The sequence below is a fragment of the Notechis scutatus genome, chromosome 1 (assembly GCF_049901735.1).
Source record: "Notechis scutatus isolate UNSWTSFEM ecotype Mainland chromosome 1, rNotScu1.2, whole genome shotgun sequence".
Lineage (NCBI taxonomy): Eukaryota > Metazoa > Chordata > Lepidosauria > Squamata > Elapidae > Notechis > Notechis scutatus.
In genome coordinates, this window is record NC_142009.1 from 232607895 (window position 1) to 232626917 (window position 19023).

At 41.3% G+C, this 19023-nt stretch overlaps 1 protein-coding gene across 10 annotated transcripts in view; it reads right to left on the reverse strand.

Annotated features, from left to right (window-relative positions):
• Positions 1-3159: 3159 nt before the first annotated feature.
• Positions 3160-19023, reverse strand: part of RAB3IL1 (RAB3A interacting protein like 1) — a 33188-nt gene continuing 17324 nt past the window's right edge. For 2 of the 10 annotated variants that reach the window (XM_026686311.2, XM_087950650.1), the window contains exons 4-10: positions 16475-16552; positions 13537-13755; positions 9696-9824; positions 9489-9601; positions 7135-7234; positions 6813-6879; positions 3160-5796 (exon numbers count right to left, since the gene is read on the reverse strand). In XM_026686311.2, the coding sequence (XP_026542096.1) occupies positions 5714-5796; positions 6813-6879; positions 7135-7234; positions 9489-9601; positions 9696-9824; positions 13537-13755; positions 16475-16552 (789 nt within the window). In that variant the 3' untranslated portion in view covers positions 3160-5713. Of the gene's footprint in view, positions 5797-6812; positions 6880-7134; positions 7235-8416; positions 8441-9488; positions 9602-9695; positions 9825-12755; positions 12885-13536; positions 13756-16474; positions 16553-16743; positions 16817-19023 lie in introns of all 10 variants that reach the window. The other 8 variants (XM_087950647.1, XM_087950645.1, XM_026686310.2 and 5 more) reach the window with 8 other exon arrangements.

Here is a 19023-nt window from a genome sequence, read left to right on the forward strand (position 1 = left end):
ATAGTTTATTTCATTTATTTGTCATATTCATATGGCATATATCCATCTCTCAACAGCTAACTAACAAATCAAGATTTAGTTCCCAGAATTAGCAATTACCTTTAAGGGTGTTGCAGATGCTCCAACTAAATTATACCAGAACCAAGAAGTCAGCCTTCTCAACTCAATTTAGGTGAAATATAGAAATGTGATGAATGAATGAATGAACTTAATTGTCCTTAATTGTCCTTTGGATACATTAGACCAGCTGCTACAAAACCCATCTGCTTGAGATTATTAGAATTGTGGGTTCCTTGGTGCTTTCCGACCATGGTTATTTTCTTGCAGATAGATGTTTCAATACTAGGTAATTAGAGTTGAAGCCCAATCCACTTAAGGAACAACAGGAAGGGAAAGGCTGCTGTTAATAGTAAGGGGGAAAAAAAGCAATGTCAGGGCTCCCCCCACAAAAAAAAAAATGCCAGTTACTCTCACAGTTCTTTTTTTCCACAATTACCTAGAGCCCACAGATTATGTATAGATTTTTAAAAAAAAACAAAACAAAACACCAGGAGCTAAAATCCAATTAAAGCCAGGGAGGCAGATTCTTTCTAATGTATAGAGTTATGAATGAGTTAATTCATCAGGCTGTGTGAAAGCCTATGTCTACATTAATCTGCAGTTTTAAATATACAGCACATGAATAACAGAAGAAAACTAGGAAAACTAAATCTTCACTAGGGCAACGTATTGAACTAAGCAGCAGAGATGAATAACAATTTCATTTCATCACATTTGCTCACTAAGAGACCCATATGTCCCTTATCAACTGTTTATTAGTGTGTGCACTTATAAGTTAATTTTTACCTCAAAGATTGCAATATTCCAAGGAGCATAAAATAGGATGACAGACTGTGCTTTGCAGAGCATATTAGCCAAGAAGTAGAGAACAGCTATGTTTAAATTCATACTGAAAACCTGGCTGAGAAATTCTGGGAGTTGAAGTCCACAAGTCTTAAAGTTGCTAAGTTTGGGGGCCCCTATCCTAGAGGAAAACGCCTATCTGAATTTTGGGGTGTGTTCTGAAATGACAGTGTCATTTTCTACCTCAAATCATTCTCTTTCCCCCACACAAAGAGCTCTTGTTTTACTCATCCAGATGGCCAATACATGCTTACAAAGCATGACACCTAAGTAATGCCACAGCAGAGTATTTGATGCAGAAGTATTTTGAGCAGGCAGGCAGTTAATAGAAAAAGTTGTTAATCTGTACAGACTGTGCCTCTGACATTCCTCTGATCCAAAACAAGGCCATATTTTATGCTAAAATAAAGATAAAATAAAGGTCAAGGTATTGCCATGTGTGTACTGTTTTTACTTCACTCCTTGGTGGTTTGTCTTACTGTGAATGAACTAACTATGCAAGCCAAAAGGTATTGTTTTGGGCTCTGGAGCTAGGTGTCTTTCATCTGAACAGGACATGCATCCTTTCCATGGTTAATGTGTCATGCGTCAACTGAAGGGTCATTCTGACCCCGATGGAGACACTGCTGCCTTTTAGACCAAGGCTCATTTTGGGTGCAATTTTGAGTTCATTATTTAGGTGATCTGAGTTGGATTCTAGTGCTGGTAATTGTATGGAAAAATGCTTGGCAAAATGACATCTCTTTAGTAAAGCAGTAAAATTAATACCGTGTTTCTCCAACAATACGGCCTCCACCAATAGGAAGACCCAGCATGTTTTCTAGGCATAAAATCAAATTAAGCCCCTCCCCCCAAATTTAGGCCTAGTTTAAAACATGCAAAATAGGGGAAGGGTGGGGGACTTACCATTTGGAGTGCCGTTGGAGCTGCCACCGCCGTTTGGAGTGCCGTTGGAGCTGCTGCCGCCTTTTGGAGCTGCCTCTGCCGTTTGGAGCCACCACTGCCGTTTGAAGCTGCCACCGCCGTTTGGAGTGCCGCCGTCACGTTTGGAGCTGCCACTTCCGTGTTTGGAGCTGCCGCCGTGTTTGGAGTGGCGGTGGTGCTCCAAACAGCGGCAGTGCTCCAAACGCAGAAGCGGCAGCTCCAAACGTGACGGCGGCACTCCAAACGGCGGCGGCAGCTCCAAACGGCGGCGGCGGCTCCGCTTCCGTGTTTGGAGCTGCCTCTGCCGTTTGGAGCCACTGTCACCATTTGGAGTGCCGCCGTCACGTTTGGAGCTGCCGCTTCCGTGTTTGGAGCTGCCGCTGTGTTTGGAGTGGCGGTGGTGCTCCAAACAGCAGCAGTGCTCCAAACGCGGAAGCGGCAGCTTCAAACGGCGGCGGCTCCAAATGGCAGAGGCAGCTCCAAACGGCGGTGGCAGCTCCAACGGCCTCGGCTAGAGAAAAGAGCCAGCCTCTCGGAGCACGCCGGCATCTTTCCCTCTCTCTCTATGTATGAAAGAGCTCGCCTTGCTCGGAGCGTTTGGCGAAGCACACGAGTTTTGCAGTCGGAGAGGGAGGCGGCGGCGGGGGGCGCGGCGGCAACGGCAGGATGCTGCAAGTCAGGACCTTGCATTGAAGCAGCCCGGGGGCACGTAGCCACCTCCCTCCAGCCCACCTTGAGGATTTGCCTTTTGTTGTTGGTATCCTTGGCTTCAGGCGCTCCTGTCGGCGCCTTCCCTTTGCCTTCGAAGGTAAAGTGAATTATTTTAAAAACCTCCGCTCATCCCGCCAGGGCTGTGGCAGAGCCGTACAGGCTGTGCAGAACCAGGAAACACCCGCGGCTCGCTTTCCCGGCTCTGCTCAGCTCTCACGGCTCCGGCGCGGCCCTGATGGGATGAGCGGAGGTTTTTAAAATAATTCACTTTATCTTCGAAGGCAAAGGAAGGCGGCCACAGGAGCGCCTGGCTGTCTCCTCAGGGCTCCGGTTGCAGGGAGGAGCCCTGACTGGCTGCAGTTGGCTGCGCCAAACGCAGTTGCTGTAACGCTACGGCAGCAAGGGAGAAGGGAAAGCAACGGTGATGGAAGGTCTCCCGAACATCCAAGCTGTCGCCGCCCGCCCACCCAAGGATGCAGGGGGGGGGGGGAAATTAAGTCACCCCCGAAAAGACGGCCTAGCCGGTTTTTCGGGGGTCAAAAAAAAATAAGGCCCGGCCTTATTATGTGAGAAACACAGTAGTACTTCAAGCTTCAACACTAATATATACACAATCAATACTGCTTGTAATGCCTTGTTTATTTTATTACTGGAATACATGCAGACTTCAAAAGAAATCAGTCCAATGGCAATAAGAACCAGCTTCATGTCAACACTGGAGTCTATTTATTAAATAGAAATCAGGATATGTTATTAGAATAGGAACATAGAAGTAAGGAAGAGATAATAATGCAACCAGGAGAAAATATTCAAAGCTGCTGTAATATGCTTTTCTTTTCTGGCAACCAATTCTTGTAATTTGGGAAAACTGGCAGCTAGCAAAGCCACCTTGATCTAATCATTTCCTTCATCTCTTATAGGACCAGATATTGATAAGTAAATAATGACAGTGCAAAACTTCCAGCCAGTGTGAAATAAACTGTAGGCCTTTGAAGTGAATTTGATGTAAGAAATATTTTTTGCAGATGAAATTTCAACTTCTTCACAACAGTTCATTTTGTACTCAAAACAATGCTAAATCTCCTTTCAATGAACAAACTGGATTGTCTCGTAAGGCAGTCACAATTTCTACAAGTTTCTGACTGCTGTATAAATGTATACAATCTTTAGCCCTCAAGTGGAACTATAAATGATTAGGATAGTAGCCAGGGGATAGTGAACAACAAAGCAATGGGGGATCTTCAGTTCCACTCCAACAACTAGGTCAAGAAAATACTGTTTGATATGCAACACTATCCAACACTCCCAAGTCAATAACTTCCAGTAACACCCCAAAGAGTGCTTGCTCTATTGCTCATAAACAACATATTAGTAAAGTCAACCAATTAATTTCAAGGCAAACTGAAGAAAACATTACTTCCCCAAGAATAGAAATGATAGTGTCCAATTCAGTGATTACAGGCAACTGTCAGATGTGGCTTCACATCACATTCAGAACATAATCCCAACAACCCCGTCAATGATCAGTTGATAACCTCTAGCCACTGTGTCATGTTCTGGCTTCCTCCTCTTGTGATGGTAGAGTTGAAAATCTGGTAAAGTCCACACAGATCCAGGACGAGGGTACAATCATAAGGAGACAAAAGGAAGCCACAATGTATGCAAAATTCTGCTGCCAACCAGGTGTACATGCCCAATGGAACCAATGGAACAATCCCTCAGTAACACCAACTGAATTGATCAGTTAAATTCATCCATGCAGCAGGCTCTGGTTGTAGAGGCTTTGTGAATTCATGGATTACCAACCAAACCTGATTCTCATTGTCGTTATTCATGATGGAAGCTAAAAGCAAGTGCAATGAGTGACCACCAACTAAACCACTTGGCCTGAAAGTAGGAGAGAATGGCTACCAAGGGAAATTATGTCTTCTAGGAAGCCTGTATCAGTTGTTCTCAGAAGTTTCAAAATATTTTCCAAAAGGAAAAGCTGTTTCCTTCTTTAACCAGATAAAATGAGAGGCATTTTCATTTTATTAACACCCAACAGGTCATCTAGATAGTTGAATTAAAAATTAAATATCTACTTTTAAGTATACCCTAAAATACAAACAAAAGAGATCCTCCTCAATACTTGTAGCATCAAAACTGAAGTTTCACTAATTAAATCCAAATAGCCCCCACTTTTTAAAAACTGCAGAATGTGTGTAACTTCTAATGACTTGCTAGAAAATTCAGTCTCTGAGGTCAATCTCTGGATGTGAATAAAGCCAGGGGGAGTTTAAGTTTAGAAAATACTTAGCCAGATGCAAGCCTCTAAATGAGAAACCAGGAATACAGCAGAAATGTGGGTGGACTAAGGAAGTTCATGGCAACGGACTAATGACTAGTATGTTGAATGCAACCAAGCGCAGTTGAAGAAGCCTTGGAAGAAATTATTTCAGGTGGGAAGAGCTTGTTCTAGAATGTCTGTGGCATAAAAAATAAGTCCATTGGTCATGAGTGGCGATCCATTAGATCATTTCCCCTACCTTCCATCATGAGTGGGGTTTTTGATAAGGAGTGCCTTTAATACCAGTGTGCAGAGTGTGGCAAAAAGGGTCCATGGATCCCTCAAAAGAAAACCCTGAGCTACAATTGGAAACAAAAGCAAAACCTTTCCCAGCTACCCCTTTCAAGCTCCTAAGAAATGCTGGAGGAATCTGCACCTTACAGCTCTCAAGGAAGGCTGTTTTCAGCCTTTGGAAAGCTAGAGCAGTCGTTTATCTATCTATCCTCAATGCAGCAGTGACCAACAGCATTTAGATTTCAGAGTGGCAAGCAGATAATGAGCCCAAGGTCCAGCCGAGGCCTCAGGAATATTTTTAACATGTGTGTATATAGAGTGGCTTTTAAGTAGAGTATTATATACTGGCTGAGGAGGAATGCATAGAAAAAAGGAAGGAGTTCCAACATGGCCTCATTCCATAATGCCAGAGAGCTCATATTCACTCGGTAAAAATGCCTGGGGTAGGTGCTCTCAAGAAACTGGGGCTGTCACTCAACAGGATGTGCTTGTGCTTCTTACATTTTCCATTAATATTGTGCCATCTTGAATGAGCAGACATTCTGTCCTCGATTTTCTGGATGTCCACAGAATAACTGAAGGCAAAAATCCTTCCTGATCATCATCTTCCATTTACATCTCGCTGGGATAAAAGCCCAGTTTAGCAATGGACATTTCCTTCCGAAGCCTCATAACTTCCCAATACATCAATTCCACTGTGGGTTAAAGGAAAAGAAAAAGATTAAACAGAGAAGCAAATGAGAAATCGTTGTAGCAGAAGGCAAACTTGTTTGCTCTATGCTAACTTCCCCAACTCCTGAGTAGTGCTCTCCGGAGCTCAATGTTCATCAGCTCAGCCAGCACAGCCAAATGATCAGGAGTCATGAGAATCATTTGAGGAACCTATCCCTTCCATTTGGAAGAGCCACTTCATATTTTGGCAATATTTGCTAAAATATGAAGGTAGAGGAATTGATGTGTAGCATCTCTTTCCACTAACACAAAAGCAAGATCCTTGACCTACAATAATGGCTATTTCTCTATGGACCAAAAGGCGGCCAGGGGGACGGACGGTGTGTGTGTGTGTTGTGTTACCATTGTCCTTTGCTTAACAGTATGATGTCTTCTTTTTCCACCACCATCAGCCCTTCACTTTCTCAAATTACATTTCTGCTCTGGATTCAGATTTCTTTTATCCAAGCAACTTAGTTGTGGCTCTTCTTCCTGTTCACAAGGTTATTCCTTCTGCCCAAGATAACCACATATTTATCTTCTCACTGAATGGAAGGCACCTGTATGTTGAAACCCTACCGATTTTTAATTAAAATGCTATCTTAAAAATAGTCTAAATTATGCAAAGTTCAAATCCCAATTTGGATCTTAACATCACATATACCTTCTTGAACTTATTTCTGGAGTTTGGGGTTTGATTGTATGCACATGAACTTTTAAATCCATTATACACTAGATTATCTAAATTAGTTCAGGTAATGTAACATTAGTTCAGCTAAATTACCTTTATTTTCTACCTGCTTTGGGTAACATTTACAATGGGGTGGGGGAGAAAAATTATCTCTCGAATGTTCCCTTATGAAATGTCCAAAATGCTTGGAATGATTTGGTGGTGCCATTTGTAATCTCGTATGTTTGCTGTGCACCTTGTGAATTAGCTACAAAGGGAAGAGCCCAACTTGCACATCTCAAAAGAGATGAAAAAGAAGGGAATTCTTACCATCTTGTCTCACCAGTCCCTGCTGAATGTACCGAATGTAAGTGAAGAAGTTGCATACGGCTGTAATCTGAAAGAGAGAACAAACATTACACCTGTTTATAAGCACATTTAGAAACGTTTACAGAAAACATACCGAATAGCACAGACAATAGTAAACTCTTCTGTCTTTAAGATGATAAATTACTCTGATGGCATCAGATGCAAGATACCTAAAAAGGCATAGATGAAGCTGAACCCAATTGTTCTGCATGTATTCACATTTATAGTGCCCAGATAAAGATTAGATTATTTTCTGCTAGGCGCTTTACTAATAAGAACTTACCCTGGCCCTGCAGGAAGGGGAAATATAGTAATAATTCCCAGAATCCCCCAGTTTGATACGATGCTTACAGGCTCGGGACAGGCCGCTCAGAGCGCATTTCCTATAAAAAGGGAGGTGGGAGTGGAAAGAGTTAAGCAGGATGTCATCTAGAGGCCTTGACTAAAGGGAACAAAACATGATGCTGGTCACCAGAATGCAAACCCAAGAAAAGACCTTCATTTTTGCATCCTATTAAAGGGTTCCACAGTATGTTGTCATTTTTTTTTAGTTATTCTCCATACTATGAATTTATCCTAAAAGGTATTAAGGCTATAAAGCTAAGCATACTTATTAGCAAAGAAGTTCAACTCAACTCAGTTCAATTCAGTTCAATTTACAATTCTTAGAAGTGGAGGGTAAATTTGTCAACTTCGTATTAGGGATTGTTATATCCTGGGAGGAGATCTTCCTATTCTGTCAGCTAAAACTGAACGATCTAAATCGGTGTTTTTCAACTCCCAGAATTCTCCAGCGTGATTGTCTTTGTACAGACCTCCTGCTTCTTGTTTTTAACCTTGGAGGGTAATGAGTACTTCTGTTGAATCAAACTTTGTTGATTCAAAACTTGCTATTTGTAGCTTGTTTGAAAAGTACATTTGGGGCATTCAGTCTCAAAAGGTGTTGCTCCTATAGAGGTTGCAGAAAGTTTTGGAATTTGGCTTTACTAGAAATAAAAATATTGAGAAATGGAAAAATCATAAAGATGCATTTACAAATATTCTGCCTCCATTCTATCACCTCTTCCTATTTTCCAGTAAATGAACTCAAATTATTATGAAGATCAGCAGTGTAGAATATTTGAAGTTGTTGCATCTTGTTTTTCTTCCTTCTGTAGATTTATAAGTAATTTAATTTAAAAAAGAGAAAAGAAAAGAATCTATTACTATTAAGTCACCTGTAGGCAATTCAAAATTTCTTGCATTAAAATTTGACCTTTGAAAAAGTCTAGCTGCAAGATTTGGGAGGTAACCAGGAACACAGAAAACCAAGTAGAGTTAATATTACAGGAGAAAGTTGACAGTTAGTAGACAAAAATACCCCTCTGGGATTATATACCCAGAAGTGCAGGAATAAAGAACTATTTCAAAGACAGTTGTAATTGAAGATTATATGGTACCCTGTCAGCATCCTGAATGCTTATTATTTTGACAACACTAATTACAAAGCTGTTAGTAACAACTTGAGTTAGTAGCTTATTAATAATGGAGTAAATACCTTTTCACTGGCTTAAAAAAAAACTTACGTTATAATTTGGGACCGGAACCCACTGTGAGAAGAAATAAGAAGTTGAAACTAGGATTAGGCTAGAAATGGCAACATTCATTCTTCTTGGACTAATGGTGGTGTGCGTGTAGAAAGCACAGCTCAAAGTGAGGGAAGATTAACATCTAAATTATTTATGCTATAATCCTATATGAGGGGGCTTTAGTGCTCTCTGAGCTTGCTTGTTTTCTTGAAGACGTTTCATTACCCTAACTAGGTAACATCATCAATGCACATCCTATACCTACCAAGAAACCGACAAGAACAAACTCGGAGTAGCAGAATTCTGGACTACACTATCCCTAAAGTTTAAATGGGGCACAGAGAATATCTGTCTCAAGGATAAGTTATTTCCAGCCCTGCAGACTGACCATACCACTTGGGTCTAAAGTAACCAAGTGCCCTTTCTTGTGGGCCACCTTGCACTGATGCCAATGGGAGGGGGGATTGCACAGCAGATGAACCACCTTATCAGCCATGCAGTCTAATGGGAGAAAGCAATTTGACAACTCCAGGCAGTTTAAACCCTTTGCCCAGAGTTCTGTACAAATAGTAGACATAGAGATCAAATCATATTCTCTCACAAAGTGGTAGTTGAGGATAACCATCAACAATATTTAATCATATCTCTCAGGCTCCCTTAATGTCCAATTTCCATACCTGGAAGACAAGCATCCCTTCAGTCAAGTTCTTACTTTGCATCAGCATAAAACAATTTTCAAGTTTGTAGTACCTAGCTAAATTTAGATCCATTAGAACTGCTGATTGTTGCTAATAATATTTATACTTTTGTACATTCATGTAATCTGATTCTCCTATTACTGATCCCTTCTCTCCTTTGCTTTCTCTTCTGGATTTTGTGGGCCAAGCAGTACAAATTGAAAGGAAGGATACACAATGGTGCAATAAAACAAATTCCGTAAACAACTAAATAGAAGACCTTGTTTCAGAAAGGCAATTGGTAATGTAGCATGTTAGAAGCTAATGGTGCATCTGTGGAAGAAGAGCAGGAGTTTTTAAAAAAAGCAGCTGGACAGCTGTTATGATCTTACTTTGGTCCACCGCATTCAATGGCTGCCACCTTCACTACAGGCAATGCCTGGGTAGCCACTGGTTCAATGGTAAGGGTGTTCTGCTCCACAGCTGCCTGAACCAGCTCTGAAAGCTACAGCAAAGAAAACAAATACAAGGAATTACATCAACAAAGAAGGAGCACCTCCATCTCTCAGAAATCTCTGAACAACTCATCTTAAACTGACTTCATGCTTGGTGAAGTCCAGGCAAGGGCCTACATCTTCATGGTAAATCCTCTTGAGAAAAGGACACAATTTATCCAATGTTGGAGACTCCTTCCAAGCCTGAAATTCTGCAAACAAGATGGAATCCACCTGCAGCGACAGAAAACCACGAAACAGAAGTCTATTGAAGAAAACTAAGGAGAGAAAAACATACACACAGAGATACACAGACACAAAGAAGGAAGTAGATATTCCCTTACAAAAACCAGAACGTTTTTCCAGTGTATGTCCTATTAAGCAGATGATGAGGCAAGGAAGTAAAATGTGACTTATGTGCCAGCAATAGGTGGTTCTGCCTCCTGCTGTGGTTACTGCAGAAAGGGCATGACAAAGAGAGCATCCTCAGGAGCAGAGGTGGTATTCAGCAGGTCTGACCAGTTCTGGAGAACTGGTAGCGGAAATTTTGAGTAGTTTGGAGAACCAGCAAATACCACCTCTGACTGGCCTCGACACCATCTATTTTCTGCCTCCCGAGTCCCAGCTGATCAGCTGGGTCTTCTTTTGTTGCCCTGCACAGGAGAACAGAGCTGAAAAGCAGGTTAGTGGGGTGAGGAGGAAATGGGATTTTGCAGTATCCATCCCCTGGAGTGGGGTGGGAATGGGGATTTTACAGTATCCTTCCCCTGCCACACCCACCAAGCCACGCCCACCAAGCCACACTATGCCCACAAGCCACGTCCACAGAACCAGTAGTAAAACTGTTTGAATTCCACCACTGCTCAGGAGACAATGTAACCTCCATCAGTAGTAGAACCCCAATAAGGGAACCAAAGGGAACATCAGTTATTAGTCTGTACATTTTTGAACATACAGAGGCTTACATGCCCTATCAGAGGTGAAGATCAGTTCCGTCTTCTCCATGGGGAAGCAGCCTCGCATGGACTGTGATCTGCATTCATGCTCAAGCAGTATGCCAATGACAGAGAGGGTGGGGCCTCAGCAAAAACTCCTGCTTCTCTTTATGACAAATCAGCTGCTTCCAACAGGTCCAGAAGAAGGGCAGAAAAACCTTAAGATAGCTCGACTGTAAATTCTCCTATAACTTTATTACTATTGACAATATGAATATTAAGCTCTTCCAAACAAGTGATTTGCATTTTAAATCACACATCTTTGTACCACTGAATAGGGAGATAACTGTGCGCATGGTTTTCCCATGAAAAGAAGCAGCTTAATTGCCTCCCCCCTTCACCAAAAAAGAATTCATTTCTGATCCCAGCAAGCAAGCATCCCTTCATCAAAGTTGAAAAAAAATGTGGTTTCCCCCCCCAAAAAAAGATTGCACGGCTACTTGGTTGGGTTGAATAAAGGCCCAATTTCAAAAACAACTCATAGTTGAAGCATTCTATGTCCTGAAGACTTTGGCTGTTACAAAATAGGGCATGCTAAGTAGGAAAGGCAGGATGCAATGAGTCTTTTCTTCTAGCCATGTATCCACATGGCAGGGAGAAAACTCACAAGATCAGAGAGTCTTTTCAATTGGGGTGGCACTAAATTTATCTGTCAAAGAAGTAAGCCAAGATGTAAATAAATAAATATTTAACCAAGCAAGTAAAGAAGACCAGGTACCCATGGTTTTGCATTAGCAGGCAGGCCAGGCCAACAGAGAAAACATCACTGCTTGGTTTTTGTAACCACCCCTTAAGAATAAAAAATATTTAAAACATTCTGTAATGAATCAAGTCTTGAATGTGGATTACTCCCAGAAAGGTGTACTGGTGCCTTTGGGAAACCCAAGGCAAATAAGGACAGAATTGCAGAACCCCCTCCTAATTTTGCTTTTAGCAATTGCTAAACATTTGGGATTTCTGATTCCAAAATTGGACATAGTATATGCAGCAATCATGACTGGTGTCCACTGACCATCCAGTCTTCCATAAATTTGTGAGTTCTCCTTTCCAAAGGTAAATAAGTTAGCAGCTCATATTTGATTTGTGGAAAATATCTGTTCTTGGAATTTCGGTTTCTCAACCTGGCCCACGGAACTGCCATGGCTGTAGACAAGACCTTTGTTTTAAATCAGGGGTGGGGAACTATGGTCCTTTTATGACTTGTGGACTTTTAACTCCCAGGATTCCTGAGCCAGGCTGGTTCAGGAATTCTGGGAGTTAAAGTCCACAAGTCATAAAGGGCCCATAGTTCCACACTTCTGTTTTAAATAAGGCAATTCTCAAAATCTTCAAACTTTGGTGCCTTTAGGTTTCTTCTTTAAATAAAGGCAATCCTCAAAACCTGTGAGTACCTCCAGGTTTTCAGAAAGCCGCCAAACTTCCCCAGTATGTTGTCTTCCAAATGTTGGAGGGTTAGAAAGTTCCACAACAGGATAACCATGATTATAAAAAATAACTGACTTCTGACATCTCTAGTTGCGTTAAAAAAAAAGCTTATAAAAGATTCCAATATTGGAATATTTTGAGGAAGATTTTTTTCTTACTCTCCTGTCCATACATATTTTTAAAAAGCAGCACACAAACACGCCAAAGACTGTGAAAAGAATGTAGCAGTGAATGCAGCTCTCCAGCCTGAAGGAAAAGTCTCTACTGACAATGTAGAAGCATTAAGCTACAGGGACTGCTCACCTAAGACCAGGAAACCACTTCAGAGCACCCATATGGGAGAAGGGGGGAGACATTTAGAGGGGAAAAACACGCACATAAAGGACTGATAGTATTAAATAAAAAACTGAACAGGGGGAAGTGTTAAAAGTACATCCAAAAAGTATTTCTTGTTGACAGAACTGATCCTTCCTCAAGATAAGTGAAACCAGTTTCCACAGCTAGACTGATTGGGATTGCAACTATCCAGATTTTTTTTTTAACCAGTCTTGATGTTGCAGTCCCTCCCTTTCTGGCAACAACTGCTATGGATAATGAATCTAGCCAACATGAAAAGGAGGACATGTCTCTTTACTATCTGTACAGAAGATAGAACCGCTTCCCTCAGATTTGATGACCACCTTCACCAGCAAAGCAATTTTGTTGGCAGAGCTATTCTATTTCACCCCACTCTAAGAGAAATTACCTGCCGCGAGAGAGAAGAGGAGAAAGGAGAGTCTGCTGCCAGGAACCGCCAGCCTGGCTCATAGGTGATGTGGATCGCCTTCGCAGGGACGATACAGAGCAGCAGGGAGAGGAGAGTGGGTACCCCAGACTTTAAGGAATGGGAGAGCAAGACAGATAGGTGATAAGGGCAGAGAGGAGGGGGAAAGAGGAGAAAGACAAGGAGAGAAAGGAAAATGGTGTGAGAGGGACAGAAGATTAGAAAGAATACGACCTCAGTCACAAAAGAACTTGGGCACAAATATCCCACCCCAGAAGGTACATAAAGATGGCCACCCTATCTAATTCTGGTCTAATCCACATGTACTGGGACTGCAACTCCCAGAATTCCCAAATTACCTGTCCCCAGCAATATTGGGAACTCTGGTCCAACATGGCTAAAACCTACAAGACTTGATCAAACAAGAGGCTTCTCGTGTTTGATTCGTTATATTTAAGCTCATTCATGCGTAGTCATACATGATCATTACTGCTTATTTCTTTGACTCTGATTTAGTATATCAAAAGAACCCAACCAGAATCAAGGAATTAATCAAAAGAGGTCAAATGAAAGGTTCCTCAACACTTTCTGCAACGAAGCAGGTTGTGTAAAACAAGACTTTTCCACTAGATAAAACACTTTTCCACTAGATCCCTGCCCTTACTGCGTTTCCCCTTTTCACACACACAACACAGCATGGCTGATAATATTGTGCTTCCTCCCAGAGCCTCAAGCTACAGGCTGATCGATCACATTTACCCACCTCTTTGAATTCGCTGTTGACTGATTCCTGGGGTGCACTCTGGCCAGCAACTGTCGTTGCACCGGTGCTACTGGTGCTCTTGTTGCGTCCATGTCCCTTTCTGAAGGCTGTTTTGGTGGGGCTCTGAAGTTGTGGGTGCAACTCCCGATTTGGCGAGGAAGGAGTTGACGTTATGACTAGCGTCTTCAAGGCTGTCACCTCTGCTTGCAGCATGTCAATCTGATGAGAGACCAAGAGCCATCAGCAATGATCAGCAGAGAACTTGGTCCCAGGATTATGCCATGTCCAGGAGAACATTTAATGGGTCATGAAGCCAATCAGTCGTGGCTCTTCTTTGAAGCAAACGAAGAAGTTCAGTTCAGAAGCTACCTAGCTTTCAATTACATGTTTTTATTCTTATTTCCCTGCACAATCCCCAAATGTTAAGTATATAAGCTTTACAAAGATTTTTCCCTGTACATCGTAACTACCAAAAGTATTAAATAGGAAAGAACACATACATATTTGCATATATTAGTTACCTACATACCTGGTTTTCTTGGTGCATAATTTTATTTATACAAGTACTGGCAAAAATATTTATACAAATGCTGGTTCATGTAAAGAAGGCCACAGGTAGTCCTCAACTTATAGCTGTTTGCTTAGTGACTGTTCAAAGTTATAACAATGTTGAAAAAAGTGACTTATGGCCGTTTTTCACATTCACAACTGTTGCAGAATCCCCGTGGTCATGGGATCAAAATTCAGATGCTTGTAACTGGCATGTATTTGTGCTGGTTGCAGTATCCTGGGATTTTGTGATCACCTTTTTGTGACCTTTCAACAAGGAAAGTCAATGGGGAAGGCAGATTCACTTAACAACCGGGTTACTAACTGTAGTGGTTCACTTAACAACTGTGGCAAGAAAGGTTGTAAAATGGTGCAAACTCACAACTGTCTCGCTTAGCAACAGAAATTGTGGTTGTAAATCAAGGACTACCTATATTTCTCACATGATGGTTGGGTAAAGCATCTAACACAAAATCTTTCAGGTGATTTGCTTCAGCTCTGCCAACAGATGGCGCTATAATCACATCAAAATGGTGGCTTTTTTCTGTAGTTCACAGCTACAAAACCCTTTCAATCCCATCCTTTGCTGTGCCTCTCTTGAATTTTTGAATATACAAGAAGTTCGAGTTCAGCAAGTTCTTCTAAAGTCATCCAAAAAGGGATTGTGGAAGCTGAAGTATTAGTGATGTATCACTGATCTCTGGTGCCCCCTCTCCTGCACAAACTGGTTGAACAAGACTCTTCAAATACCTGAAGGTTTCTCATGCTGGAAGCAAAGACATTTTCTGCTCCTCCAGAGAATGGGATGAAACCTAATTGGCTTCAGTTACCGTGGATAGTTTGGGGATGAAGATTAGGATAAAGTGTTGATATTAACAGAAATCTCACAATGGATCTAACAGCTCGGCTTTATCCAGTTCCTTGAGGCAATGTATTTACTACATTATGCTACTTGGTCCTTCTTTGTTTGTTATTGTTGTTTTTGCAGGGATTGTTTCTGAATGTATACTGGTAGTCCTTGATTTATGGCTATAATTTGGTGTGCAATTTCAGTCACAAGTTGTTGTTAACCAAGTTGTGATGGTTGTTAAGCAAGTCATCAGGTGGCTGTGTCCCATTTGAAGACTTTTTGTAGTGGTCATTAAGTGAATGCTGTTAAGCATAGTTAAGCAAACCCATTGTTCGTTATGGAGTGTTTTTTTTTTTTTACCTCAAACAGGAAATAAACACCAGTTTCCGGCAAAAATGTCATAAATCATGGTCAGGTGATCACGGAATGCTGCATATGACTGTAAATGCAGGCCAGTTGCTGAGCACCCAAAATGCAATCACGTGGGGGGCGGACATTTTAACTTCAAATCTAGGTCACAAATAGCTTTTTCGAGGGTCTGTTGTAACTGAACGGTCACTAAGCAACCTGTTGTAAGTCGAGGACTTCCCGTAGCTGCTAAATAGGTGTCCATTTCAGCAGGCAGAACATGTTTGTCTTGTATCTTCTTTGCCTTCTGAATACTCTCTGAACTCTTTCTGGTATCAAGCCATAGGCCTCTTTCTGGTATCAAGCCACCTATTTATGATCTTGCTCATGCCTACTAAGGCTACAACCCTCCCCTCCCTTCCTTGGAAACAAACCCCAGTAAACTCATCAGGATTTGTTTCTGAACTGGAACTTCCAGAATTGCATGGAAAACCTTTTCTAAAACATGTGAAATGACATGGGTTTTCAGACACCTAGAGCCAAGTCTCCTGCTTCAGCAAAATTCAGGTCTCTGACTTTATAGAGGATTTCTCTTTTTGATTGCAGTGCATTTATGTTTAGCGGTTTGGTTTTCAGTTTTCTGAAGTTATTACAACCCTCCTGCATTCTTTTTTATTGCTTTATCATCAATTCCCATGAGCCTTCACTGAGAGGAACCGTGTCCCATCGGCTTGGGCTTTGTTACAGTTATCAGCGTGGAGGCCACAGATTGACAACACATTTGAAAAATACACCTCAGAAGCATTTTTGTATGGTTCGATTCCTGCTCCTGTGCAACAGCTTGATTTGGACTACTCTGCCACATAAAAAGGCCTTTTTTTTTTTAACCTGTTGCCTCCAACCAGGAACGAGAAAGGAGCCGCAATAGATATTTTACACCTAAGTGGCTCCCACTACCTTTACATCTGAAAGAAAAACCTGCTCCAGAACTTCTGTATGCATACGCACACTCCCCACACAGTTGAGAACTAGTACAAGCAGGTTTGCTACCCAGATCATGAGGGGAGCCCATATCTAAAAGATTCCCTTTCAGCATCAGGCTCATGGACTTTGAGATATGCTTAGTAGATATGGTCTTGTGATCACCATGGTTGTACAGATAGAGGCAACGTATGAAATGGATTTCTTCACCTTCCCTTGCGCCTCCCTCAGCTGCTTCTCTGAGGCCGCTTGCTTGGTGTTTGCCTCCCGGACCATTTTGTGGGCTTCCTACAGCAGATAGAAGAAAGCAAAAGGATACTTTTGTCCAAGGCAATCAGGTTCTCAAAAATGACAAGAACAATTTTTAAAGAAAATGGAAGAGAGGCCCAACTGTCTTTTCCCAAACTGCCACCCATAAGAACCAACACAGACACATGGTGCATAGGGCACATTAAAATAAGGAATGTTTAATCACACACAGCAGAAGCGCACAGTCTTTTCTTGGGATCAATGTGGACAGGTGAATCTTGCCGAATGCAGAACTCTTGCAGACTTCATGAGGAAAGGGTAATGGGGAAAATGAGTGCAGCCAACATAGAAAGTTGGAATATTGAGATTAAATCGTGATTTTTTTGGGGGGGAAATTCCATCCAATTTCTTCTCCACAAGCCTATTTTCGCGGTTTCTCTTCCATCTGCATATCTGTCACTTTTATGTACTACAAATTGGTGATAGCTATACAGGTGGTTTGCAATAAAAAGCAGTGGAAAGACCAGGTATGATAACCATACAAAACAGCATTTTCTCCTCCCCTGCTAGAAACATGTACTGGATGTTCTAAGGTGACATTTCCTCTTCTCAGGATCTTTTTCTTCCTGGCAATCAAAATGCCACCAATACAGGTAGTCCTCGACTTACAAGAGTTCATTTAGTGACCCTTCAAATTTACAACGGCACTGAAAAAAAGTGACTTATCACTATTATTCACACGTTTGACCATGGCAGCATCCCAATGGTCATGTGATTTACATTTGACATGCTTGACAACTGGTTCATATTTATGACAGTTGCAGGGTCATGTGATCACCTTTTGCAGCCTTCCAATTAGCAAAGTCAATGGGGAAGCCAGATTCACTTAACAACCATATAGCTAATTTAACAACTTCAGTGATTCGCTTAACAAATGTGGCAAGAAAAATTGTAAAATGGGGCAAAAGTCACTTAACAAATTTCTCACTTAACAACATAAATGTTGGGCTCAGTTGTGGTTGTAAGTTGAGGGCTATCTGTATTTTAAATATGAGATTTATATTTAAAAAATACTGGACTGAGACACATCTTTTATTTATCAGCTCGAAATGGGGCTGCCATAGAATACTTTGGAATTTTGAGAGGATAGGGCTGATATAAATCCTCTTAGCTGTAAGGTCACTGCCAATCCTAATTCACCAATACAAAAAAAATAATAATAGGTCCTCACATGATTTTGAGTGTGCAAGGCCACAAAGAGCTTCATGTTTGACTGGCAATTTTAAACTACTTTTATAATATGTGGAATTCCTCCTGCTTGTTTTATTTTTATTTTCGTAATATTCCTTGAGAATGTGTTTGAAAGAGCACAACATAATATTCTTAAAAGCAAACTAAAAGTAAACAAGGCATTCAGTATTCAATTTACATTTAGTATTCACCTGGAGCCATAAAGGTGAATATTATTCACTTGTCTTATCCTGGAGTATCTTCAGTCAATATGATCTTGCAAACAAGAGAGAACAAACTCCCCTCCACCCCACACTTACATACAAGCAGTGGTCAGATATTGACTGCCCTACTTAGCATTTGTTCAAACTTATGACAGTACTGAAAAATAGGTTTATGACTGGTCCTTAAACTTACAACAGTCACAACTTTCTATGGTTATGTAATTCCCATTTATAACCTTCATAGTCAGTTTCTGACGAGCAAAAGCAATGGGGAAGCCAGCAGTAAGTTGCAAGATGCAGTCACATGACACTGTACATTCACTTGATGTCCACAGTGGTGCTGATGTAAGACAGATGATATTTCACTTAAAGATTGTGTCCCCTTGCTACAGAATTACTTGTCCTAAATGTGGTTGTTAAGGAAGACTATCTGAATTAGATGTGGAATGCAGAACCCAACCACTCTCAGGTTCGCTCAAAATTAGGGCAAATCCACTTAGATTATATTTCATTTCTCATTTTTCCAGCCTGAGTGAATTAGGCCTAATTCTGTACCAGTTTGCATTTTTGATTTAAAAAAAAAACACACAAATTTTTGTGTACATCTCCCCCTTTTGTTTTAGTTCCAAGTGGCTCATAAAATTCAGATTTCAGCATTTCAGTTTACATAAAAATTCAGAAAGATAAAATTGGATAAATTCCCTGAAATATGGGACCTGAGTAAATTCCTCACTCATCTCTAGCTAATGTTCAATGGCAAGAGAATGATTGCACACTTCTCTGACCCAAGGCCATGGATGAATAGCCTCATCCCCCAGAGAAAGGCTATGCATCCATACAAAATGAGAAATTTCCATTCCTGTGAGGACTACAACACATCAGGGTAATGAGACAGAAAATGCACCAGCTCAGATTCTGCTGACTTTAGGAAAAGAGAAATGGTTGCTCTGCTAACTGAGGAGAAAGTGCTCTTATGCAAACACCCAGTTCCTGTTGGTGCTGGCCTACATAATCAAAGAAACAACACGGTGTGACTTTTGTTGGATCTAATTTCTT